This window comes from Molossus molossus, unplaced genomic scaffold (assembly GCF_014108415.1).
Source record: "Molossus molossus isolate mMolMol1 unplaced genomic scaffold, mMolMol1.p scaffold_m16_p_3, whole genome shotgun sequence".
Lineage (NCBI taxonomy): Eukaryota > Metazoa > Chordata > Mammalia > Chiroptera > Molossidae > Molossus > Molossus molossus.
In genome coordinates this window covers 1,994,533-2,022,022 of record NW_023425366.1, presented here as the reverse complement: position 1 = coordinate 2,022,022, position 27,490 = coordinate 1,994,533, and the positions used below count along the sequence as shown (strand labels likewise).

Genomic DNA, 27,490 nt, shown 5'->3' with positions numbered 1-27,490 from the left:
GAAGTAGGATTCTTTATATACAGTCAAATACTACTTGAAAAAACCACGATAGTGAAGCCGCGAAAGTCGAAGCGCGAAGTGGAGAGGGACGATGACTATATTTTGTTAAGACCCATTTTAAAGACTCTTTCCTTAAGAGTTTAAGTGATACTGGTTGGTTGTAACATTCAAATAGAACAAGTATGCTCAAAGTAAAAAATGCAAGGCCGTCATTCCCCTCGTGTCCTAGAACTATCCATGAGCATACATGCCAGTTATACATGCTTTATTTTTAAACAAAAAGGTGGTTACACTACCCCTGCTGCTCAGTTTTGTCACATGCGTAGCTCTTTGTCTTAACAGACGAATAGCATTCTGTTGAGTTAATGAAATGAAGTATTTTGATCTTCTTCCCTCTTGATGAATAATTTTATGATTATTCATTTATTTAGGCATTATTTGCGACGGAAACTTTTGCTATGGGAATTAACATGCCAGCTAGAACAGTTTTATTTACAAACGCCAGAAAATTTGATGGGAAAGACTTCCGATGGGTAAGAAAAATAATTCAGTACTGAAATAACTTTTATCTTTAATTGTTTCAGCTAAGGTGATTTTGGCTCATGCAGTGCTTGAGATTTTCAGTTCTAAATACTCACAAACTTGTACCTGAGCTAATACAACAAATTTATCAAGGTTAAACTTCAGGTCGTTTACATTTCTATCCTTTAGCCTAAAAACAAAACACTTTCGTTGAAAAAGTGGTGATAAGGGATACGTATGCAGATGATTTGAGGTGCTCTGAAGTGTCTTAAATGCACAGAGTTTTTGTTTCTTCAGTTGAAGGTGTTTGAAGCTCCTTGACTCTAGTGGCTGTAGTTGTAGCTTACTCGTTTCCCTTTACATTTTAACTAGAGGCTCTGACAGGCTTGACACATGTCTTTTCTGAGGCAGAAAGGAAGAGAGGAAGTTGGGATCATGGGTGAAACAGTGAATTGGCATAGAAAGTAAATTCTTACTTCAGAGGCAAGTAACCCATTCAGCAAACAATGAGGAATAGTTAAACTATGGGCATAGAACTACTGTAGGTCCTGACCATGCTAAAGTTAAGACAGAACCAATCCCTACTCTCAAAGAAACTTAGCAGGTGAAAGTTGAGAAATATGCAGTAAAATATCACATGATGGACTCAGGAGGGTGTGTAGGAAGGAGAAAGAATAATAAAAGAAGTCACTTTATATAAGGTGTCAGGAAAGGCCTCATAGGGAAGGCGAGCCTTAAACTGAGCAGCAACAGCAGATGGGTATGTACCAGGCAGGCCTCGGACCTTCGAAGGGCTGAGGAGGGGGAGGAAGAGAGTTCTAGTTTGAGTAGACAGTGCAAGCCAACCGCTCCCTCATCTGCATTTGGGGAGAGTTGAAAGTAGTCAACTCTTCCTTGACTTATTTTGTATCCTTGAAACTACTTAAAGAAGTTTCTGGCAGTAGTTACTAATCACCAAAACACTGAACAGTACCTACCGTGGTGGAATTGTAAAGTCAAAGTGTTTTTTTTTTATCCTCACCCGAGGACATTTTTCCATTTTTTATTCAGATAGAGTGGGAGGGGAAGAGAGAGAGAGAGAAACATCGACATGTAAGGGACACCTCGAGTGGCTGCCCTGCACAATCCAATCAGGGCCGGGGACAAACTGCAACCAAGGCACATGCCCTCAGCGGGAACCGAACCCAGGTCTCTCTGGACCACAGGCCAACGCTCTAACTGCTGAGCCCGACAGGCCAGGTCACCAAAGCATTTTTTATTTATTTTTAAATGTATAAGATGCTGTACAAAAGAGAAATATAAGTATATGCAGCAGTACCATTTCTCTCTCGAATTTTTTCCACAGCCTTCACATTTTTTTTCTGTAACCTGTAGCTTTTTTTACATTGAATTTTTAAAAATTTGTGTCGAATATGATTATTAATTCTGAAGCAGCTAAAAGTCATGTTTTATATTTTAAATTAATGTAAAATTAAAAAATTTTTATAATCTATCACTTTAAAATTACTTAACACTCCAAATAAATGGATGCCTCAAGAATGTAAGTGAGTAAGTCTTTTGTGGTTTTACATGCTCTTTGCATCCCATGGAGCCCTGGGTAAGGATACAGAGTGTAGTGGATCATTGAATTTAAGAAAGCAGTGTCGTGATGAATCATCCTAATTATGAAATCTAAAAACCATAATGTGTCAAAATGTATTGATGCCCTTGGGCCCTGTTGAGATTTTATCGGACTGCTTTTTTGAAGTGTTTTTTTGTTTGTTTCTGATATTTTTTAGGGTTTTTGTTTTTGTTGTTATTTTTGGGGGCTTTGTTTGTTGCATCAGGGTGTTAGGTCTGTTTTTGATGCTATCAGTCATACGCCTTCTTGTAGCATAGAGGTTCTTAATGCTTCTTGAGTCAAGTAATTTTTGCAAGTCTGGAAACTGGATCTTTTCTCCTGGAGAATAGTATACAAGCACTTATAGATAAAATTGCCCAGTGTTCAGGTGGTTTATTTTCACCCTGAAACCTATCTATGGGGTTACTTCCCCACCAGTTTGTTCTTGGTGATGAAAGGACTCTACCGAACTCCATATACTATGAAAATAGAAAATTGTGTTTCTTTAAAACAAATGTTAATTTTATATTAATTTCATTTTATAAATTTAGATAATTTATGATCAAATTAGGATTAAATTTAGTTGAGTTTGGTCACTGCTTGCTTTTTAGACTTTACTGTTTTTCAGAATATCTAACTTAAAGATAACTTTTGTGCCAGTGAATTAGCTAACATTTTCCTGTAGGTATGGTGCATTTCATCATTTTGGAGCTGAAATTTAAACATTATTCTTCAGTATTTTGCATTTTTGTGTTTTCACTTACACTCTCCTAAAAGTTCATGTTTTTATCATGGGTTTTCAAGATTTTTTTTGAACTATGTAACTTGTGCTTGTGTATTTTATAAGAAAAATTTTAAGGATATGTTTTTTACCAGGTTTTCTCCTAAACTTGGAATTTTTTATGATGTCATTTAGATTTCCTCTGGCGAATACATTCAGATGTCTGGCCGTGCTGGCAGGAGGGGAATGGATGATAGAGGAATCGTGATTCTCATGGTAGATGAGAAGATGAGCCCAACAATCGGAAAGCAGCTGCTTAAGGTATTGAGTTACGATTCAGTGTCTTTAACAGGAATTTGAGAAAAGTACTTCAGGTTTTTTCAGTTTAGAGACCTTTCTAGTAGATGAGCTGATTTACTAAACTGTCTGGGCTGGGGAGGTGGATGAGGGGAACAGCTCAGAGTGCTGGTACTGTTCTGATCGGTGAAGAGCAGCTCGTGTCATGCAGGGGATGTGGCGAATCCCCAGGAGGGTGGAAATACTCACTTTGCCCTTCAAATTTAAGGTGACCTTTACGTCTACTCCCTCCATTGCAGGAGCTTCTCTTCTCCTATCAGAACAGGACGTAAGGCCCATAATATCAGGCTTTGGGCCCTGACCGGGGATCGAACCTGAAATTTAGGTATGTGCCCTGATTGGGACTCGAACCTGCAGCCTTTTGGTGTGCAGGATGATGCTCCAACCACCCGAGCCACCCAGCTAGGGTTCATTAAAATTTTGTGTGTTTTGTGTTTTTTTTATTGTGGAAGGAACACAACATGAGATTTACCCTCTTAACATGTTTAAGTGTATAACACATCACTGTTGACTACAGATTCAGTGTTGTGCAGCAGTTCTTGAGAGGTTACTCATCTTGCTGGACTGAAACTTTATGTCTGTTCATTGGTAATGCCCCACTTCCCTGTGCCCCTCGGCCTCTGCCAACCTCCATTCTGCCCTTGACTCTACGCTGTTTTACTATTTTAGATACCTCATACAAGTAGACTCATGTAGAATAATTTGTCTTTCTGCAACTGTCTTATTGTCATGTCCTCAAAATTCATCTGTATTGATGCATATTGCAGAATGTCCTTTTTTTAAGGTTGAATAGTAGTCCATTGTATGTGTGGACCACATCATCTTTGATCATCTCTAGATGGACATGTAAGTTGTTCCCACATCTTGGCTGTAGTGGATAGTGCTGCACTGGACACAGGGTGTATAATATATCTATCTCTTCAATATCTTGATTTTAGCCCGGCTGGTGTGGCTCAGTGGTTGAGCATTAGCCCATGCACCAAGAGTTTGCCGGTTTAATTCTCAGTTGGGGCACATGCCTAGGTTGTGGTCTAAATCCCTGGTGGGGGGCATGCAGGAGGCAGCCAAGTGATGTTCTCTCTCATCTATGTTTCTCTTCCTCTTCCTTCCTCTTCCTTCCTCTCTCTCTAAAAAGTAAAGAAAAAAATAAACATAAAAAATATCCTAATTTTAATTCTTTTGGGTAAATACCCATAAGTAGACTTGCTGGGTCAAATTGTTGTTCTTTTTAAAATTTTTGAGGAACCTCCATACTGTTTTCCATAGTGGCACTACCATTTTTGCACTCCCACAAACAGTGCACAAGGGTTCTGATTTCTCCATCATGTTTTAAATGAATATTTTAGACAGCTTTATTGAGATATAATTTGCATATCATACAATTTACCCATTTTATGATTTTTATATATTCACAGTTTTACCACCATCAACCCAAAAGGAAACCTTGTGTACATTAACAATTATTCCCCATTTCCTCCCAAGTTCTTTCCCATTCTCCCAGCCCCACGCAAAACAGTAGTCTACTTCCTATCTCTAGATTTGCCTATTCTGGGCATTTCATATAAACGGGATCATATAATATGTGACCTTTTGTATCTGGCTGGCCTCTTTCATTTAGCAAAATGTTTTCAAGGTTCATCCATATTGTAGCATGTATCAGTACTTCATTCCTTTTAGTTAGTAACACTCCATTGTATGAATGTACACATTTTATTTACCCATTCATCAGTGGGTGGACATTGAGTTTCTTCTGCTCTTTGGCTTCTGTGAATTATGCTGCTGTGAACATCTGTTTACAAGTTTTATGTGAGTGTGTTTTCATTTGCCAATGTGTGAACTTGCTGGGTTGGTTGTATGGCAGTTTTATATTTAACCTTTTGCACACTTGGCAGACTGTTTTCCTCAGCAGCCGCACTATTTCACATGTGTCCGTCCCCCGTCCCCCCGCAATTCAGGGGAATTCCAATTTTTTTTATTTTTAATTTTTTTTTCTTTATTGATTTTAGAGAGAAAGGAAGGAAGAGGTAGAGAGAGCTAGAAGTATGGAAGAGAGAGAACATTGATTGACCACTTCCTGCATGCCCCCCACTGGGGATTAGACCCATGACCTGGCATGTGCCTGATCAGGAATCAAACCAGCGACCTCTTGGTGCATGGGTTGATGCTCAACCACTGAGCACACCAGCTGGGTGGATTCCAGTTTCTTGACTGTAGCTAACACTTGTTTTTGTCTGTTCTTTTAATTCACAACCATTCTGGTGAGTGTGAAATGGTAACATTCACTCGACTACTGCCATCTCCTCACTGACCTACGTGTGTGTGAGAGAACTCATATTTCCCCCTCTAGTTCATGGGGAGGAAATAAATTTGGTGAGACCTACTCAGTTTTGGGGCCTGGTAGTCATTTATTATTCCTGAGTAGGTATTGCATCACAGTAAAGTTATATTTGCACACCTGGCCATGGCATGCTAAGTAAATTGGGGGGAGATTGAAACTGGGTTGGTTCATCTAGATATGATTTGGCAACACTCTGCAATAATAGCAGTGGTGAAGAAACAGACGATTTGATCTCCAACAGATGTTTGATGAAAATGAAGGAAGGGATAAAACAGGAGAAACAGAACTAAATTGGACTTTAAATGTGTGGAATGGGAAAGAGCAAGAGATGAATTATATTGTGGATAGTTAACTGTTTTAATTAGCACCCAAATTAGGGTATTGTTTTAAGAGTGAAAGGGGAGGTGCTTTTAACAATCACACCCATACCACAGGTGTAAATTTAGCCCTGTCCCTATCTTCAAGGAAAGTTGATAAAAATCAAGGCTTTAAAATTTTACTAAATATCCCCTTAGGGTGAGTGCCTCGTGGTTTTTGGGAGTTAAGGAAAGCAGCCATCGTCTGAGAGTGGTGAAACCCCATTCCTTCTCCCCAAAACCCTACAAGAACTTACTTTAAATTCTGGATGCAGTAAGGTTGCTCTGTGACTACCTCAACAGTATTTGTGTATAATTCTGTGCCACTTACAAATACTAAATGGTTTTATGTCCTTCTAGGAAGCTGAGAGCTTTGAGATACTAATTTTTATTTGACTGTCATTCCCAATAAAATTAGTGTACTTTGTGAGCATAGGATAACAAACCCAAATCTCGGCAGCTTAAAGGGTTGTTTCTCTTCACTCTTCCAAATACTCATCAGTATTGTTTAGGGATGTGAGCTGGTGGGGAAACCGCCATCTTGAGCATTGCCAGTCACTGTGCCAGGGGGAAGAGAGCTTTCCACACCAGCAGTTAGCTGGAAGTGACACGTTGGCACAGCTCCTTTGCCCACCCACTGCGGGGGCACAGACGTGAAGCTGTCCAGAGTGTCGACGGCAAGGAGCTACACACACAGGCCGACACAACAGGATTTTACCACCACTGACCTGTTGGGTGATTTTGTTTTTTTTTCCCTTCACTTTCCTGAAGATGAACTATCTTATCACTTTGTATTGGTCATTTTAAAGGAAAGAATGTCATCCATTTCGGTAGTGTTCCTTGACATAGAGTTAAATCATTAAGCAATTTAACAGGTGAAAAATATTTGTGTAAATTTATTTCAATAACCTAAAACATTGACATGTTTTTTCCTCTCCTAGGGCTCAGCTGACCCCCTGAATAGTGCTTTCCATTTAACCTACAACATGGTTTTGAACTTACTGCGTGTAGAAGAAATCAATCCTGAGTACATGTTGGAAAAGTCCTTCTACCAGTTTCAGCATTATAGAGCGATTCCAGGCGTGGTGGAGAGTGAGTATAAGCATCACAGGCCTCACTCAGCTAGACTGCACCGTGTGCTGCTTGGCACTGTCTTTCTCTGGTGAGCCAGATCTTGTCCTCACGCAAAGTAGGCTGAGCACTGCCACTGGGCATTGTAGCTGACTAGAACGTTTCCAAGTGAAAGTAAAAAAACCCTATCAGGCCCCCTCCCTGCCGCTGATTCAGTCAGACTTATTGTATTTTGTTGTTGTAGACATGCAGCATGATAACCTGTGCTCCTGAGCAATGCATAATAAAAAGCCTGGTGTCTTACTTTGGGCCTGTACGAAGTACGCATAGATGAGCCTTGCTTTCCCTCGCTCTTATCCAAGGATGCCGTGACCTAGGCTTACGGATGATTAAAGAGGTGTGATGCCTTAACTGGAGTTGAGCTCTGATTTTTTACAATTTCTAGCTCCTAAATTACAGTAACACTTTCTAAAGTCCAGAAAGTAATTGTTCAGTGGTAGTTATATTGAAGTAGAATTGGATATTGATTCTTATCCTGGAGGATATTGGGCTGATCACCATATTGAAAACTGATCAGTGTGCTTAAAGGAGGGAAAAACACCACACGTTTTCAGGAGCAGTCTCTGAAACGGTTGATGATTACAAAATACATTAGTGATAGTCTTCCTGAGGCTTACTAGGGGCTATACTGGTAGCTTAGTACTTTTAATATCTCTTGTCAGTTATTCCTAACTACAGCTCTGTCAGGGTATGGTTACTATTGTTATCCTTATTTGGAGGGTAAAGAAACTGATGCACACAGGTTACATAGAGGAGTTTGATCAGTGGACTGGAACTGAGGGTCCAGAATTTCATGCATCTGTGGGCAGTTGATTTTCCACAAATGCTGTGTGGAGAAGCGAACAGCCAGGTGTGAGAGAATGAAGTTGGACCCTTACCTCCCACCGTATGCATAAATTAACTCAAATTGATGACAGTCATAAATATAAGAGCTGAGACCGTAAGACTTAGGAGAAAGCATAGGTATAAATCTTCATAACCTTGGGTTTGGCAGCTGTTCCTAGAGAACACACCCACAGACCAGCAGCAAAAGGAGATATGTTAGATTTCATCAAAATTAAAAACGTATACTTCATTAGACACTAACAATAAAATGAAAAGAAAACTCAGACTGGGAGAAAATATTTTCAAATCCCATATCTGATAAGGATCTAGTATCCAGGATATATAAAGAATAATTACAACTCAACAAAAAGTCTGATTGTGAAATGAGCAAAGGGTTTGAATAGACATTTCTCCAAAGAAGGTAAGCAGTTTGCCAACAAGCACATGAAAAGATAGATGCTCAGCATCATTAATTATTAGGGAAATGCACATCATAGCCACACCAATATTCTTCATGCTCATTATGATGGGTGTTTTTAAAGAGGTAACTAACAAAATGGTGCAGTCATATGGAAAATACTGTAGCACTTCCTCAGCAAATTAATGGTAGAATTACCGTAAGACCCAATGGTTTCACTCCTGGGGTACATAACCAAAAGAACTGGAAATGTGTTCAAACAAAAACTTGTGCATTGCCCTGGCCAGTTTGGCTCAGCAGTTGAGCGTTGGCTGTGGACCAGAGAGTCCTGGGTTCGGTTCCCGCTAGGGGCACGTACCACAAAAAAATAAATAAATAAAAACTTGTGCATAAATGTATAGCAGCACTATCACAGTAGCCGAAAGGTGGAAATAATCTGGATGTCCCTCAACTGGTAAAAGGATAAACAAAATGGTATGCCCCTGTGATGGAATGTTATTCAGCCTTAAAAAAGAAGTATCAGTACATTCTATAACATGCATGATAGAAGACTACATATTGTTTGATTTCATATGTATGAAATATCTAGAATAGGTTAAATCCATACAGACAGAAAGCAGACAGACAGGCTGCCAGAGGCTGGGGGAAGAAGGGAATGAGGATTGTTTACTTAATGGATGTGGAGTTCCCTTTTGGAGTAGAAGTGTTCTAGAACTAGATGGTGTGATGGTTGCGGACACTGGATGTACTCAGTGTCAGTGGTGAGTTTGATGGTATGTGTCTTTTACCCCAATACAGATAGTGTGTGAGCACAGTGGGATGGATGCATAACAGAAGTGAGGAAGGGAGGTCGGCGCTGGGTGGTAGGATTGGAGTGGGGATCACAGATGGTTCTATTCACTAAGAGGAGAGTTGCTGAAAGGGGCTAGTGTTTCGGCCGCTGAGCTAGCGAGTGAACTGGCTGAATGGCCTGTTCTCATTGTGAGAGACCTAGTCCCAGCAGTGGTGGAAGCCTGATGACATCGCACACTGGACTCTGCTGCGAGTTCAAGTGGCTCGGTACCCAGAAGGTCCACAGCACTGTTCTTGGAACTTTCTGCAACACTGAAGACATTCTGTGTCGGGGCTGTTTGCATGCAGAAGTCAGCCATTGCTGGTGCAATTGAGAAACTTAATATTTAATTTTAATTAATTTACATTTAAATAACCACATGGCTAGTGTTTTCTGGCTGTTGTACTAGGAAGAGCTGACAGACACTTCTGCCGTACCAGGTTTTATAGGACAGTGTTGTGTTGAGTGGTGTGGGTCTAGGATTCCGAGAGATAACCCTCTCCCTGCCACAGGAGAGAATTTGTTCACCAGATATAACCACTGCCAATAAGACTCATTTTGAGGAGTCACAGTTATTGAGTTGGGGAACTGTAGGGATAAATAGAGAAAGTGACCCTTGATGGAGACTTAACAGGCCTCATGATTGTCTCTGGGCTTTTCCTCCAAACTTCTAACCTGTGCACACTGACCTTGCAGCCTCCAGCTGTAGTGGGGAAATATGTATCTTTGGTACTATTTCCATAGAGTGTACAGTTTTTTAATATTGTCCATGTTTTACTTACAGAGGTAAAGAACTCAGAAGAACAATATAATAAGATAGTAATACCAAATGAAGAAAGTGTGGTCATCTATTATAAGATTAGACAGCAGCTTGCCAAACTGGGTAAAGAAATTGAAGAATATATTCACAAACCAAAATATTGCTTACCATTTCTACAACCAGGTCGTTTGGTAAAGGTATGTTATTTTTTTCATAAAATATTTGGATATTTTAATATTTGATATTATTTTGACTAGCTATTTTTTTTTCTTATCTTGGTAAAATGCTTCCTGCTACAGTATTGATCTATAGTAATTATATATTTTTTTTACTGGTTTTTATTAGCAGGGAAGTACATGGGTGGAATTTCTCTGCTGCTAATGGAAGTGGGGTTCTTTTGATATCTTGAGAAAAATAATTTTCTAAGACTTGCATGGGATTATGAGTGATTTTTATTTGCATAGAGTTACATCCTTTGGTTTCTAAAGTCCCAGTTCCCATAAACCAGCCCTGAAAAGTACACAGTTGTGGTTCAGCAGCGCTAGAAGCAAAGCCAGTGTCCAGAGTTTCCTTTCTTTGGTGGAGATGAGTCCTGAGTGGCGTCAAGCATCAGACTAGTCCTGATCCATTAGTCCACGGTGTGGAGTCCACAGGGCCATGGCCACATGGGCCGTGCAGAGGAGCCCAGAGAGGGCGCCCCCTGCAGGCAAGAGTGCCAGGAGCACAGGCAAGCGAGGAAGAGAGCCAGGGGAGGTCCCTTTGTTCAGGAACTAGTGTATCTCAGATTTCCACCCTTGCAGTGGCCACGCCTATTTACCTGTTTCCAGGTGTGACCGACAGGTAAGCATCTTCCCGAGTCACCCAAACCTTACCGGGCATGCGTCGAAACTGCCTTTGTCCAGACCCTTCCCCTGTCACGAGGAGCAGATTTGAAGAATGGCATGCCTGTATTATTTAGTCTCCCCTTTGCTCCTTTCCTGTTAATTAATAACTGGGTCATTACAATGGTATCAGTTTCACATGGCTCTGATTAAGTGGGGGTCATTAGTCAGATTTTCATTTTGGAGGATATAAATTGAAATAGGTAGTTTTGGGAATTAACATATAAAATGCTTCCAATTATAAAATCTAAAAATAAAGGTAGTTTTAAAAGTAAGGCAGTTTTTAAGTAGGATGAATTCATTAGCTATAAATACGAAAAACTTTAGATGTTCTCAGAACAAATACACCATGTTATCATTTTGAACATTTGTTTGCCAATTGAGAGAGTCTTGTTACTGCTAATGAAGAGGTCCCTGAAATTTGGCAGTGGTTTTTCTGTGGAGTTCATGTCTGTTTCCATAGTGTAACAGGGATCTGCCTGTAACTTGCGGGCGTGAATCTGAAATTGCGTTTTGGACAAAATATTTTTATTCACGTGCTTTTTACTTTATTTTCAGGTAAAGAATGAAGGAGATGATTTTGGCTGGGGAGTAGTAGTGAATTTCTCAAAAAAGTCAAACGTTAAGGTAAATCACTATTCTCTAAGTAGAATTTCATATCAAATTGTTAGTGAAATGTTTTTTGCAGATTCATGAAATTGATCAAAGTAGAAAAAGTATTATCTTAAGAGAAGATGTAATAAATTCTGCTTAAATTGATAGTGAAACTGATTTTTTCAGTGTGTTGTTTACATTTGTCCATCAAAATTGTGAAATATGATTTTATTGATTTTTGTAATCTGAATCAGAATACTAATTCAAAGATTTCTGTGACCAGTAATGTTTACTTGAGAAAGAGGAAAAACACAGAAATGAAGAAAATAGTTTGAAGCATTTTAAAGAGATAATTCTACAAGTTTGTGATTAATCTGGTAATATCAATTTATAGTAAGGCATTAGCCACATTTTATTTTATTTAAAAAATTTGTATAATTGATTTTAAAGAGAAGAATGGTGGGAGGGCGAGGGAGAGAGATGGGTGTGAGAGAGAAACATTGATCAGTTGCCTCCTGCATGTGCCCTGGCCGGGGATCTAACCTGCAGCCTTGATACCTGGGTATATGCCTTTACCAGGAATCGAACCTACCACCTTCTGGTGTGTGGGGCGATGCTCCAACCAACTGAGTCACACCAACCAGGGCTGCAGCCTCATTAAAAAAAAATGAGGAGACGTTAGGAAAAAGGAAGTTTCATTATATGACTAGGAAGTTAGCCCTGGCTGGTGGCTGCGTTGGGTCGTTGTCTTATACACCAAAAGGTTTTAGATTCGATTCCCGGTTGGGCGAATGCCGGGGGCAATCGACTGATGTTTCTCTCTCTCTTGCCCCCCTTTCTCTCTCAAAATCAGTTAAAATAAAAATCCTTGGGTGAGAATTTTTTTAAAAAGTTGTTAAAAATTAGGACATAGGAACAAAAATTTAAAGAATTTATGCTAAAACAGCCCTACATTAGCTAGATAGATACATTACAGGTTGTTTATAAATTTTAGGGTTTTTTTGTCCCAATACTCACATGTTCCCTAACTCTTTGCAGTTAATTCACTCATCATATTATGGATTGCATCTTACTCAGAGTTTTTTTTCCTTTATGGGAAGCTAAATATAATAGTTACTCATTCTCCTTAGTCACTGGACCCTTGGAAGAGTTGACAGTTGATTATAACTATTTACTTAAATTAGGGTTTATAAAACTAATTTTATATTGACTAAACTGCACATATATCTAATCTTTGCAGAGACAGGCCTAATTTAAAATACTTCACTGCCCTGGCCAATTTGGCTCAGCAGTTAGAGTGTTGGCCCATGGACCAAAGAGTCACATGTTCGATTCTGGTCAAGGGCACCTACCTTGCTTGCATTTCATCCCCTGCCCTGGTTGGGTCTTGTGGGAGGCGGCCAGTTGATGTGTTCCTCTTACATCGATGTTTCTCTCTATCTCCCTCCCACTCTATCTGAAGGTAAATGGAAAGATATCCTCAGGTGAAGATTTAAAAAAATAAAATACTTCCCAGCTTTGCTTTGTGTCTTGATAAGCTGAGGAATGTTTTGAGACATCTTTAAAAAGACCATGTTTTAAAAACAGGTCTGTGCTGAGAAGAAACTAGCTTCCTTCTCGATTGGAAGGTGGAAGTTCTGGTTTGTTTGAGGAAATTTGCCCTCAATCTTCTCATATTAATTGTATTTTTGGTTTGTATCTGGACATATATATTACTGGTGTTAAACAATTGGCAGTTTACAGCAGAAATAGATTTTAGGAGTGCATTCATTGTCAATTCTCGACAGTTTTCATTTTTGAGTAGGAAATAGGGGAGGGAACCAATTACTTCTTTGCCATATGTCCCCCTCAATCAAAATAACATTTTTCTATTTTATACAAATGGAGATAATTCAGATATGAACTAAATTTAAATATGAATTTAATAAAGAAAAAAGGACTTGATTACTATTTGAAAGACTACATTATTATAGTCCAGAGGATGTGATTAGTCCTGAGCTCTTGAGAATTGAGATCTCATTCAAGAATATTTAATAAAATATGAAACCACATTAAAGAGGAACCAGTGTATTAAAATAATCTACTTTCAGTATGTTTTTTCTGTTGTTTATTTAGGGTGATTTGAAGATACAGACAGATTCATTTTTTGGTAGTGATATTTTCAGTTTTTTTCTCATGCTGGTATAATATTACATGCAATTATAAACTGATTATTAGAAACTTAAATGGCATTTACACCACAGTGGACAGTGATCCTACTGTTTGAGTGTATACGTGTTGAGTGATTTCTGTCTTTTCTCACCCACTGGAACGTGCTGAGGGCTGGAGGGGGGCCTTCATGTCACGGGAAAAGCGTTTACCGGCAGTGTGTGCTGTCATAGTGCTCAGTGTCCAAGAGCTAATGACCTTCTCTTCTGTTCTTCTAGCCCAATTCTGGTGAACTCGACCCTTTGTATGTAGTGGAGGTGCTTCTGCGCTGCAGCAGAGAAAGCTTGAAGAACGCAGCCACGGAGGCTGCCAAGCCCGCCAGGCCTGACGAGAAAGGGGAGATGCAGGTGTGTGCTTCCTGCCCTCGTCGCACGGCAGGTCTCGGGTGGGTGGTTTGTAGTCGCTGGGTTTCCTGGATGTGCTCATGACAAACATACTGCCGGGACTCCTGAATTGGACGTTTTCAAGGTATTTTAAGGTGTGTTAAAGCCATCTAAGTATCAGTAAAATGACAAAGTGAAAGATAAAAGGAACGTAATAATTGAAATTTTCACATAAACTTGGATTTTATCTGGTCTATAAAGATGTTTTATTGCCCTGGCTGGTTTGACTCAGTGATTGGAGCGTCGGCCTGCGGACCAGAGAGTCCTGAGTTCGGTTCCTGCTAAGGGCACGTACCAAAAAAAAAAGATGTTTTATTATTTTTATGATCAAATAATACACAGTTTTACTTTATCCATGTCATTTATTACATTCCTGTGAAGATGATTGAAGTGGTTTATAATAACGGGAAATTTCTGCCACAGTTTCATAATTCAAATCATTTTATTTTCACCTGCTTTTAATGGAATAGAAATTCAGTTTGCCACGAGATCCCATATTTCTTTTTTTTCCATTTTTTGTTCAGATAGAGTGGGAGGGAGAGAGAGGAAGAGAGAGAGAGAGAAACATCGACGTGAAAGGAACACATCAAGTGGTTGCCACCCGCACAACCAACCAGGGCTGGGGACAAACTGCAACCGAGGTATGTGCCCTTAGCGGGAACCAACCCGGGTCTCTCCGGACCGCAGGCCGACGCTCTAACCGCTGAGCCAAACCGGCCAGGGCCCATATTTCTTGATCATCTCCTATTTTATTTTATTTTACTTTAAAATGGAATAATTGTAGGTAATACCTTACTGTAGATTTCGAGTATGTATTTGAAAGCTAATGCCACGCTGGGGCTTTGCTATCTGTACACCTTGCATTAGGTGTGTGCGGTAGTGGCGGGCTCTCAGGAAGTTCGTCGTAGGAGGTGTCTGTTCTCTACACTTTGGTTTGTAGAAAGTCACATGGGCCCCTCAGCGCCACAGGCTGCTCCTTTGGGCCGGTTAAGTGACTGAGATTGAGTGGGCGGGATCTCAAGGCTGCTCATTCTGAAGCATTTCTAAATAATGATTTAAAGTATAATTGTTTATTGTTCTGGACACAGCTAGCATTTGGTTTCTGTTCCTCAGTCTTCTAATTTATTCTCCAGAATTCCACCACCAATGAGGCTTGTATGATTTTTCCTAATGTTCATTTTACCCTTTGCTTAATGTAAACAGGGCTGAAACTGGCACAGTTTGGCTTATGTTTTTGTCCCCAAGGAGATCTTTGCAGTCACTGCAACCAGGACTGGCAGATGTGAAGTGCATGCCACACTCTCCTCTCGTGGCAGACACTCATGATCTGTAACATGTGACAGCGGATGCCTCCCCCAGGGTCCTGCTCCCATCACTGACATGGAGGGTCCTGCACCTCTTTATTCAGTTTATTTTAGCTTACGCTGCTAAGACATTGGGGTAGGCGTGTTAACATGAGTTAGACATACAGTCTGTAACTTCAGGGGGGCTTACAGCTTAATGGTGGGGGAGCACAGTGCTCAGGAGGGCAGCGAGCATCGAAGATGAACTCTCTCACAGGGCAGCGGGTCGGGGTGGATTAGTAACGGAGGCTTGTGAAAGAAGCAGGGGTGCCCTGGCCAGTGTGGCTCAGCAGTTGGAGTATCAGCCTGTGAGCCAAAGAGTTGTGGGTTCGATTCCAGTCAATGGCATGCACCTTGGTTGTGGTTCGGTTCGTCCCTGGCTCTGGTTGTGCAGGAGGCAACCAATTGATGTGTCTCTTTCCCCCACTCTCCCTCTTTCCCTCCTTCCCACTCTATCTGAATATAAATGGAAAATATATCCTTGGGTGAGGATTAAAAAAGCAGCAGTGATAAAGGGAACAGACTTGTAGTAAAATGAGAGCTTTTGTTCAGACAAGAACTGATTCCCCGCAGAGGAAGCAGCATGTGCAGAGTGTGAACCGCCCTCTTCAGAAGGGCTCAGTTCTGCTCGGGTGTGTGTGGGGGGTTGAATGCAAAGGCGTGAGAATGACAGAGAGCAGGACGGTGCCTCAAGACTGTGGACACGGCTCTGGCTGGCCGCTGAGTTGGTGAGAGTGTCGTCCTGATACGCAGGGTTTGCGTTCAGTCCCCGGTCAGGGCACAGCCAAGAAGGACCAGTGAATGCGTCAGTCAGTGGGACAACAAATTAATGTTTGCTTGTGTAAGTTAATATCTCGAGTAGGGATCCTGGGCATGGGAAGCGGCCCCACGAGCACTCCCGAGAACTCTCCTCACTGCGGGCCGGACAGCACCGCAGAGCAGGCTGGAGCCAGGCGCCTCCCCGAGCTTGGCGTGGCGAGCGGTGCTGGTGCGCGCTCTCCGCGTCTGTGCGCTGTGCTTTCTTTCGTTTTTGTTTTTTTAATTCTCACCCGAGGACATTTTTCCATTTTTGTTTAAGTAGAGTGGGAGGAAGAGAGAGAGAGAAACATCGACGTGAAAGGGACACATCGAGTGGCTGCCTCCTGCACAACCCCAACCGGGGCCCAGGACAAACTGCAACCAAGGTAGGTGCCCTTAGCAGGAACCGAACCCAGGTCTCTCTGGACCGCGGGCCGACGCTCTAACCGCTGAGCCAAACTGGCCAGAGCCGTAATCTGCTTTCTAACATGACTTGACTTTTTACCTATAGATAAGTACTTTTTAACTTATTTTCCCAGAAAAATAGAATGGCTTTGAATGTAGCCAGCGCTGGGGTACAGACACTTCAGGCAGTGTGTCCTGCAGGGTGCTTGCAGCTGTGTGACAGTGGCTTTGCACCTTCATGTGTGTCCACACTGCCCCTCATCCCGGCCACTCCATCACAGTCGACAGGCTCAGTGTCAGGAATGAAGACTAATTGTGGGGCCTAGATAGGTGATTCTGCTTTGTTTCTCTAGATAGAGGACGTCCTAGAATCATTCCACAGTGGATGCAAGTGCCACAGGGCACATGAGACAGAAGGCCCTGCAGATCACAGCCACATGCCCAGGGTGCATAGCAGCTGCTTAGGCTCGAGGGGCCCTTTCATGGTTGTGATGGAGTGAGGGCTAACAGTCTGTCACTTTTGCAGTTTGCATCAAAAGTGTACTATCACAAACTGAAATCAGATTTTTAAGAATAAACTTTGAACACATTTTAAATAGCTGATTTAAACTATGAAGTCTGATGTCTGGCCTTCATCAGGGAGTTTCTATTTTTCCCTGCGTATGGACCTTACTTTGTTGTTTCTTTATGGGTCTTGTAATTTTTTACTGAAACTGCACATTTTAAATAATGTGACAACTCTGGAAATCAGGTTTTTCTATTTTTACCCTGAGTTTATTCTTGTTGCTAATTGTCCCAATTGTTTGTTTGTTAGACTTTTCTGAGTTAGTAAGTCCATATTTTTTGTTGCGCGTGGTCATTGAAATCTCTGCTTGGTTTGCTTAGTGGCCAGCTAATAATTAGAGACTTCCTTAATGCCTGGGATCCATTAAGTCACCAGTCTTTCATGCACATCACAACATACCTCCAGAACGCAGCCAGACAATTGGCAACGCTACCTGAGTCTTAATTTCCTGTGTGCACAGTCTAAGGTCAGCCAGAGGTAGATGCTTAGGGCCTTTCGGATCTCTCTTGAGCATAAACACAGCCCTACAAGTGCATCTGGCCTTCTAGGTTCCTAGATATGTGCCAGAACCTTTCAAACCCACCCTGGACATTTTGTTCCTCAGTTTTTATTTTTAAGCTTTCTGTTTGACCTCTTGTTTGACCTCATTGTTACTCGTTGTCTTGGGAAGCCATGGTGTCAGTCAGTTGACTCTGAACTGTTTCCAGCAAAGGCCCAGAGAAAAGGTGGTTTGTACTGGATGTGCACTGAGTCAGGTCAGATGGAGACAGGTGTTATGGAGTCACCTGGGGACGCCCAGACTGGTGAAGTAACGACAGTTCCCGGAATGGCTCTGAAGCAGGCCCAACCCTGCTCTGTCCCCTCCAGGGGACAGCCCAGCTTTCTCGGGCTCCTGTTGAGCTGGGCCGTGCAGAACGGGCAGAGTGAATTACAATACAAAGCTTCCTGTTCTGACCGAAAGTCGGCCATTGTTCTTGGCTAAATGCTCCTTAGGTTGCTGTAAGCCTCAAGGTACTAATTCATCGTTTTAAAATCTAAAATTTAATTAAAAATACGTTTGTTTAAACAACTTTTCTTTGACTTGATTAAAATTCATTTGGTTCAAAAACATCTTTCTGTTTGGATAAAGATTTTAAAATCATTGTATTTTAGCTAACAGTCTTGATTTGAGGAAATGAAATTACTTGAAATTTATTTAGAATGTATTGACTTAAAACTGAATTCAGCCCTGGCCGGGTTTGGCTCAGCGGTTAGAGTGATGGCCTGCAGTCCGGAGAGACCTGGTTAGGTTCCCGCTAAGGACATGTACCTTGGTTGCAGTTTGTCCCTGGCCCTGGTTGGGTCGTGTGTGGCAGCCACTCGATATATCCCTTTCACGTCAATGTTTCTCTCTCTCTCTCTCTTCCCCCCTCCCCCTCCCACTCTATCTGAACAAAATATCGGGGGGGAAAAACTTACTGAATTCTGATGTGATCTTCCTATTATTTTCTTATAAGGAAAACAGATTTATGGCAAAATTTCAAAGATTCAGAAGATCTAAGAATAAAAATACAATTCTTTTATTGGTGTTCTAACTATTTCCAATAACTACCCATATGATTATTTGAATTTACATAGACCAGTGTTGCATCATGATGAACCTGAATTCTAGCTTACTCTATAATGGTTATTAGGTTTAGAAAATTGAATGAACCATACTATGCAAATATATGTTTCTAAGTCACCTTGAGTATAGAGATTTCCAATTTCATGGGAGCTATTCAGTTGGTTTTAAGCACTTAACTCACAAAACAGAAGTCTTAGGGTCTCTCTGTTCTGTACTCACACAACATTAGAAATTGAGCAGTTGCTGTTTTCCTTCTGATTCAGGTTTTCACAGAATAGTCTTTATTCTGTTTTAAGGAGATTCTCAAATACTTGTGCATAACAGCTCCAACTTCAAGTAGACCAGGAGAACTGTTGTCTGCCGCCTGGCATCGATACGCACCTCAAGCACAGTGCAGCGCAGGTGTGCACCTCTCTCTCTGGGTGCTGGCTGCCGTCTTGGTGTATCAGTGATCACCTCTCCTGGCTCACAGATTGCCTTACAGCAGATTCAGCCCACATGGTGTCTTTAACAATGAATTGGACAGTTTGAGAGTAAACTAATGATAGTAAAGGATTCTAATCAAATAAGAATAAAATGACCTACAGGTCCATGGTGAGATAAATAGATGGATGATAAATAGAGAAGGAATGGTAATGTTAGAAAGTCACCATTAGACAACTACCACAAATGATAATTGACTCGGACAAGAATAATTCATGGATGCTGAAACTAAGGAGTTGAAAGTTGAACAAGGAATGGGGTATTTACAAAGTAAAGACTCTCTACAAATTTCTTAGTATTGTAAAGGGCAAAGTAATAATTTCACAGTAGACAGTGCTAACAGACACCACTTTAGTTAAGTGATCAAAGTTACTGCCATCAACAGTGTCGACCAATGGATGAAGAAGAGCAAAAAAAAATCTCTTCTGCCAAAAATGCATCACCTCAAGTTTATGACTCCTCATGAGTAGACAAACCCAAATGGTGGGCATTCCCCAGTAACATCGACATTAGAAATGTCAGGACTGAGAGTCACAGAGACACTGAGGAGCTATTCCTGATTAAAGAAGGAAGAAACGTCACAGCTAAACTCCATGCATGGTCCCAGTTTGGACCCATGGAGTAGTTGAAGAGGGGGAGGCGTATAAAAGACACGGGGAACGTGGGTGAAGTTTTAATGTGGGCTGTAGATTAGATATCATTGTATCAACTTTAAATTTTCCTCTTTTAATACTTGTACTCTGTGTAGAGAGAGTGATAAAGCCAGGTAGGTTATGTGAATAATTGCCAAATAAAGGTATGTGGGAGTGCTTGACCCTGTTCTTTCTGTAAATTTGAATTAAGTGATGTCAGTACCATAAAAGAACGAAAATGATGGGGTGTTGTAGGTTAAAGAGCCCTGACAGCTAAATGCAGCGACTCACCTTGGGCTGGGTCCTGGGTCCAGAAGTGGTGGTGATACAGCAGCCGCAGTGCAGTGTGGTCGTAGTGTTGTAGAAGCTATAGTAGTAACAGTCGTGGTAGTGGTAGTAATAGTCACAGTGATAATAATGGTAATAGTAGTAATAGTAGTAGTAGTAGTGGTAATAGTAGTGGTAGAAATAATAATAGTGTAGTCTTAGTAGTAAGAGTAGAGTAGTTCAGCCTGGCCAGTGTGGCTCAGTGCTTGAGCATGCATCGACCCTGCACCAAGAGGTCGCTGGTTCGATTCCCAGACAGGACACATGCCCAGGTTGTGGGCCCAATCCCCAGGGGGGCATGCAGGAGTTGGCCAATCGATGCTCTCTCTCATTGATGTCTCTATCTCTCCCTCTCCCTTCCTCTCTCTCTAAAATCAATACAGAAAAAAAAAAACACATTTAAAAAAAAAAAAGCTCAAGTGGCGTGCTCAGGATCACACAACTAGCTGCAGGCTGACTTCAAACCCAGGCGCTCTGCACTGGAGAACCTGTGCTCAGCTGAGCTCCTGCTCGGGCAGTGAAACAGGAAGGAGATTTGTTGCTGGCAAACCAGTGACAGTTGCTTTCCATTGATCATGTGAAGGCAGCCATAGGAGACCTGTGGGGATGTGTACCTCTCCCCAGTTTGTAGAGGCCTCTGAATTGAAAGGAATCAAAATGGCAAATTTGACCGCGAGGGAAGGGTGTCGTCGGGAGGAAGCATAGAAGAAGGGGGACAGCCGGGGATCGTGAGGAGGCCTCTAGTGCAGCAGTGCAGCGTTCTCTGCTTGAACACGTCCTCCTTCCTCGCCGCCCATCCCGGGCTTACATGGACCTTCCTCGGCCTTCTGACCAAGGAGGAGTCTTCCCTTTCCCTGCAGTGCTGTCTGTAGTACTTTCAGGGACTCAGAAAGGCCAGCTCTGAGGATGCAGAGATGAATAAACTGTATTATGTATTTATTTTTATGTGCCATTTATTGATCTGTTACTTAGAGATTTGAATTATTTTTTTACTTTTAAAATGTAGTCACTTCTAAGATAAAAGCTTCCACAGTGATTATTTTCTGCTTAATATACCTATCACATAAATGCAGCTTCCTTTTAGGGGTTTAAACTAAATTTAGGAAATGGTAGAATGTGACAATGTGCAATCCTAATTGTGAACTTAACTTTTGTTGGTAGGTGGTTCCGGTTTTGGTGCATCTCCTGTCTGCTATCAGCAGTGTTAGGCTGTACATTCCCAAAGACCTTCGACCCCTGGACAACAGGCAGAGTGTTCTCAAGTCAATACAGGTGCACAATGATTTTCTAAATTAAATGTAAACTTTATGCAAATACAGGTAGGGTTTCTAGGGAGGCAGCTGAGATGCTGTCACATGCATTGCTCTCTTCCACACAAACTGGAAACACTGCTGGTCGAGTCAGTTCTTGTTCACAGCAGCAGGGGCAGCAGACGAAGGTGTCCTCTCAGTCCACCGAGAGGCGCTGCGGGGCCTGGCAGGGGGACAGGGCCACTGGGGAGACGGCCAAGGGACGAGCTCTGTGTTACATCATGTGCCAGGGCTTCTGACCACTTTTACTACAGTTAGTAAATGGTTGAAGTTGTTTTCTTTTCAACAAAAAGTTATGACTTAGAAAATTTTATTTTCCACTAAAGAAAAGGAACTTTCTTGGTTATTTAGTCCGTTAGCATTGGAATTGGCATTCACTGTGCACCAGAGGTTCTGTACTGGAGTCTGAGAGCAAAGACAGAGGAACGGGCTGCTTTCACTAGAAATTTTAAAGCTGTGGATGTATGTATCTGTCAATTTATTTTAATTCCTAACTGGCCAAATCCTATCTTAACCTTTAAAGCCTTTCCAAGACCCTGAAGTCTCCAGGGGGTGCAGCCTGCTGTGAACTGTCCCTTTCTGCACTCAGTGCTCGTTATACTTGCAGCTAAATCATGTAAAAAACTAGTGCCCGGCCGGTGTGGCTCAGTTGAGTGTCAACCCTGCACCAAGAGGTCACCGGTTTGATTCCTGGTCAGGGCACATGCCCAGGTTGTGGGCCTGATCCCCGGTGGGGGGCGTGCAGGAGGCATCCAGTCGATGTTCTCTCTCATCGATGTTTCTGTCTCTCTCTCCCTCTCTCTCTAAAATCAGTAAAGAAAAAAACAATAAAATTAGTGAGAGGGATCTGGACCTTTTAAAAAGTTGACATCTTTGACTCAGTCATGCCCTCCCTAGGAATCAACCCCAAGGAAACAGAAAACGGGAAACAATTTACACACTTAAGAGATGTTTAGTACAAGATTATGATGATGACAAGACGTTTTTAACAACCCGAGTGTGAGAGAAGGGCTGGTCATGAGTTGTGCACACCCAGAGCCGTGCCTGCGGACGGGCGGCTGGCGCAGCGGGAGGCGGCCGTGCCCGTGAGCCACAGCGTGGAGCTGGGGTCTCGGGCATCCACACTGGGGACATGTAGCAGCCTTCTTATGTTTGTGCATAGAAAGACAGAAGAAGACTGATTCAGTCTTAACTAATTTTGTCTGTCAATGAAAATTAATTTTAAATATTTTTTTCAGGAAGTCCAGAAACGTTTTCCTGATGGTGTTCCACTGCTGGATCCAATTGATGACATGGGCATTCAGGACCAGGGGCTGAAGAAGGTCATCCAGAAAGTAGAGGCTTTTGAGCATCGGATGTATTCTCATCCCCTCCACAACGACCCGCACTTGGAGACTGTGTACACGCTCTGTGAGAAGAAAGCGCAGGTATGGCAGAGACGTATTTTTATCCTGGGGTTCTATGTGTTTCACTAAATAAATGAGTATTTTTCATTTTCTTCTAATGGTTTCCTCAGCTATTACAGGAAACTATCTTTTAAGGAAACTGTTGACTCTTAGCAACACAAGATGATCATTTTACTATAGTTTGGTATTTGATGGAGTATTTATGAGCTGTAAGTCACATAGTATAATATTCACCCTTTTAAAGTTCACAATTCAGTGGTTTTTAGTATGTTCACAGCTGTCTGCAGCACTAACTACTAATATCAGAATACTTCCCTCGCCCCAGAAAGAAAGCGCACACCAGAGAGCGCTCATCCCGGTTTCCCCCCGTCCCGGCAACCACGGGTCTGCTCTCTGCCTGGAGACTTCTGTGCCGGCCTCCTGCCACTGGGCACATGTCCTCCAGGCTCCTCCATGTGTCGCACAGGGCAGTGCCTGGTTCCATTGTGTGGTGGTGCGCACTTTGTTTATCGGCCATCAGTCTGTGGACATTCAGGGTTTCTCCACCTCGGGCTGTCAGGGGTGATGCTGCTGCGAAGGTCTGTGTCCACGTTTGTGTGTGGGCGTGTTTCACTTCTCGTGGTGCGATTAGGCAGAAGTGCTGGGTCATGCAGTGACTCTAGGTTTAACCGTTCAAGAAACTGCCAAACTGTTTTCCAAAGTGGCCGCCCCACCTCACAGCCCCACCAGTGGTGGGTGAGAATTCTTTCTCCACAGCCTGACCAGCACGTGCTCGTGTCTGCTGCCCAGTGCTGTGCCCCAGCGTGCAGAGCTGTGGTTGCTCAGCTCTGTGTGGTGATCAGCTGTCATCTCTCCCCAGAAGAGGCATGCTTACAGCCATTCCGAAGAATGGGTTTACAAAAAGCTTTAGAGGTGAACACATCCCTTTTCACCATTCACTTCTCTGCACCTGGAATCTTCTGTGCTATACAAACGTCTCTTCTTCCTTGGCACTGGTGACCCCTGCTAGTGTGCCTTTCAGCTGGTCTTGTGCCACTTGTGTCTTGGGCAGGTGTTTCATTTTAGCTCATTTTAACTCATTAGTAATGACCCATCTTTGTAACTTAGATGTCTAGTAGTTGCTGAATAAATGTGTGGCTAGAAACTTTTTGGCTTAATAGGTAGTGTGTTCAGTTCTGGTTTCACTCTCCCTGTCACACTTTTGTAAGCAAGTAGGACGTGGCCCTGCACATTGGGCCCACCAGCTGTGGTCTCAGTGGACGTGTGCTCTGGGCTCTGGCCCACCATGAAGGCACTTCTCGGGAGAAGCAGACACGACAAGTCCACTGTGACTGCGCTTGCTCAGCGCACTGAGGCCGTAGAGCAGCTCCCTGTCTGGTCTGTAGTTGGTCCTGCGATTCACGGCCACCAAGGAGTCCCCCTGGGCACCTCCACCGCAGGGACAGAGACGTGAGCTGCGCTGACGGGGGACTGGGAAGCTTCCATGGAGAACATGGTTTGAAGCCACAGAGAGCTACTCAGACAGAACTGGGGAAGGCCCTCGTGTCTGGCTGGGGGACGGGCTAAAGAAACTTGTTGCCAAGACTCTGCAATACATGGAAAAATGCTTTTGCGGGAGCATTAGATGCAAAATGGGGTCTAGAATGGATGGTAGAGCATGATTTCAATTTAGAAAAACCCAAACATACACCGAGAAGACCAAAGGGAATGCTTTAAGTGGTTGCTTTGGGGCAGTGACGTTATAGTAGGTCAGCCCCCCAGTTCTCTAAAATGTGCTTATATTGAAATTTTTAATGAAAGAAAACTACAGAGAGTTAACAGTTTACGGGAAAACATGGCTTTGATGGCCTCCAGAGAGCGTAGGATAAATTTCACATTCCTTAGCCCTCAAAACCTGACCCCTTGTAAGTGCCCACACCCTCTGACCCAGTTTTCCTCCCTGGGGAGTGGAGACTGGGGAGGGGCACCGCAAGCATGGTCTGGGAGCACCGTCTGAAAAGGCAAATGAACACACACCACCTAGTGTCCATCAGTGGAGAATTAGACACGTGAAGGACGCGGGTCCGTACAGTAGACCTCAGCATGGCCTTTAAAATCTTCATTTCAACTTCTCAGTCCCTAAACTTCTCTTTCTGTCAGTGTTTCTGAATGTGAAGCCTCCACTTCAGGATCTCAGTCTTTGCTGTGTACTCTTGTCGCAGCTGAAATGTACGCGGTGCTTACGGATGAACTGCACGGAAACTCCCCCGTGAAGGGTGGCCTCAGAATGCAGTGCTGTGAAGCTTCGTTTCTGTCTGTAGGGTAAAGACTTTGCTAAAGCCTTTCCAGCTCTGGGGTGGGGGTTTGTCATGTCATTGGAGGACAGAGGCAAGGAGCACTTTTCAGGGCACCGTGGAGGGATTACAGGTGGTCGAGAGATAGCTGCTTGGACCCGGCTCTCTCTGTCCCTGTTCTCTGAGCTGCCTCCTGCTTCCCTCAGGATGAGGGCCTGGAGCTGATGGAATTGCCCCTTTGGGAGTGTGATTGTCGCATGAACCTGAGTCGACCACTAGCTTGGTCTGCCCCTGCAGGTCTACTTATCTGGTGGTTTGGCTGTGCCACGCACCCCCTCGGTTGAGACCCCTCTGCACCCTCCTCCTACATCTCTCTGCTCTGCCTCAAGTTTTCAAACGGACATTTTATACTTTCCATATATTTAGCATTTTTTCTAGTCTTTCACAACTGTAGATACAGAATTCCTCTGGTGTGATGTCCGGGGAACGCATCTTAAACTCTCACGTTTTTCCTCCCCCACTAGAGCTTTGACAGAGAAGGCTGTTGCAGTGTCCTCAGAAAATATGCTTTGTTTCATTTCATGAGTAAATCCCATTTTACTTTGTTCACTTCACTGAGCTTCCTCCATGCTTTTCTGTGCCTTAGATTGCAGTAGACATCAAGTCTGCGAAGCGAGAGCTAAAGAAAGCGAGAACCGTCCTGCAGATGGATGAGCTCAAGTGTCGCAAACGTGTTCTGAGGCGCCTGGGGTTTGCCACTTCTTCTGACGTCATAGAGATGAAGGGACGGGTGGCTTGTGAGATCAGCAGGTGAGGCCTGGTGCGGACGGGTGTGCTCTCGGGGTGATGAGCTGTGCGCAGGGCCTTGCGTACTGAATGCAGCTTTTGACCATGAAATTGAGAAGTTGGAAAAGGAAACATTTTTTCCATCTCTTGGATCTCATATTTGCAACAAACACCGTTGCATTTTGACATATTTCCTTTTTATTTTAATATATGAGATTTTTACATTATTACAATTCTATTTTATACACAATTTTGCATCCTTTCTCTTAAAAATCTACATTTTTCCACCTTGCAGTTTAGTCCAATAAGCATTCTTTCGTATGTACAGGCAGTGGGTTAAAGTCTTGGCCCACAGCACAGCACGTCCAGGCCACGGCTGAAACCGCACAGGAGCTGCTGTCTGTGCTGCTGACCTTTTGCCACGTTACACACGACCTTAGAACTGAATGGCTTGAACAGTTCACATAAATGTTCACGTACTAATTTAGAGTTATTTTTTAGTCACGGTGTGAGCCAAATAAAACATTTCTTCAATTAGATTTGCGCCGCTCCCCCCCCCCCCCCCGACTTTGGTTCTCCTTCACCCTGCGATGGACTCAGCTTCCTGCTCTGTAGTGCAAGAGCCCTCAGCACCAGCGGGCAGGGCTTGGCCCAGGGTCAGCTCTGCACCACAGCACTGCTGCTGGTTCCCCTGCCGGCATCGACGTTGGAATTGTCTGTCAGATTGCAGAGTACTTAGCAGTTAACATAGACGTCAGTTTCTGTGATTCAGTCTCAGGAGAATAGTTTGATTTTATTTATTTATTTATTTTTTAACTTCTTTAAAATCGTCACCTGAGGATTTTTTTTTTTTTCTAATTATCATCAGATAGAGTGGGAGGGAGGGAGGGAGGGAGGGAGGGAGGGAGAGAGATTGAGAGAGGGAGAGAGAGAAACATCAACGCGAGAGGGACACACCAACTGGTTGCCTTCCACTTGACCCCAACCAGAGCCAGGGATGAACCGCAGCCAAGGTACGTGCCCTTGACCAGAATCGAACCCATGACTCATTGGTCTGCGGGCTGATGCTCTAACCATGGAGCCACACCGGCCAGGGCAGCTTGACTTATCCTAAGAGGGAATGTTTAACGTGCACTTCCTTCCACCACGTTTGCTTCTCCCTCTGGTCTCTGTGTTGCTGAATGAACCCAGCACTGAAAGCAGAGACATGGGACTCACTCTAGACTCCTTTCTCTTCTGACCCCGCACGTCTTTCTCGGTGGTGTCCTCTGCCTCCCGCCCTGGTCCTGTCCTCATCACTTGCTGCCTCGAGACAGCTGTGCAGTGACCTCCTGTGCGGCCTCGGCCTTGAATCTCTGCAGCAGGTGCTCTCTGCAGAGCACAGCCCTTCTGTGTCCCGGGCTGGTAGAAGTCTGGGGACTCTCTGCTTGAGGAGTAGCATACAGTGTGTTCTCCCCTCGGCTCTAGTCGGCCGGCTGCGTCTCACTCATCAGTCTCGCATCGCTCAGCACGGCCTTCCTCTCGCTCCACCCACACCTGCTTGTTCCTGCCTGCTTTTCCCAGGACCTTCTGAAACGTGCTTTGAAGGTCTCTAACCTGATCTTAGGCCCTCAGTTTAACGAGATCCCTG

The 27,490-nt window shown here is 43.1% G+C and overlaps 1 protein-coding gene across 4 annotated transcripts in view; it reads left to right on the top strand.

Moving 5' to 3' along the window:
• Nucleotides 1–27,490, top strand: part of MTREX (Mtr4 exosome RNA helicase) — a 65,546-nt gene that overhangs the window by 30,137 nt on the left and 7,919 nt on the right. For all 4 annotated transcript variants that reach the window (XM_036279033.1, XM_036279032.1, XM_036279034.1 and 1 more), the window contains 9 exons: nt 432–533; nt 3,039–3,164; nt 6,836–6,986; nt 9,885–10,057; nt 11,300–11,368; nt 13,762–13,890; nt 21,247–21,357; nt 22,634–22,822; nt 25,721–25,884. In XM_036279033.1, coding sequence (XP_036134926.1) covers nt 432–533; nt 3,039–3,164; nt 6,836–6,986; nt 9,885–10,057; nt 11,300–11,368; nt 13,762–13,890; nt 21,247–21,357; nt 22,634–22,822; nt 25,721–25,884 — 1,214 coding nt within the window. The remainder of the gene's footprint in view (nt 1–431; nt 534–3,038; nt 3,165–6,835; nt 6,987–9,884; nt 10,058–11,299; nt 11,369–13,761; nt 13,891–21,246; nt 21,358–22,633; nt 22,823–25,720; nt 25,885–27,490) is intronic.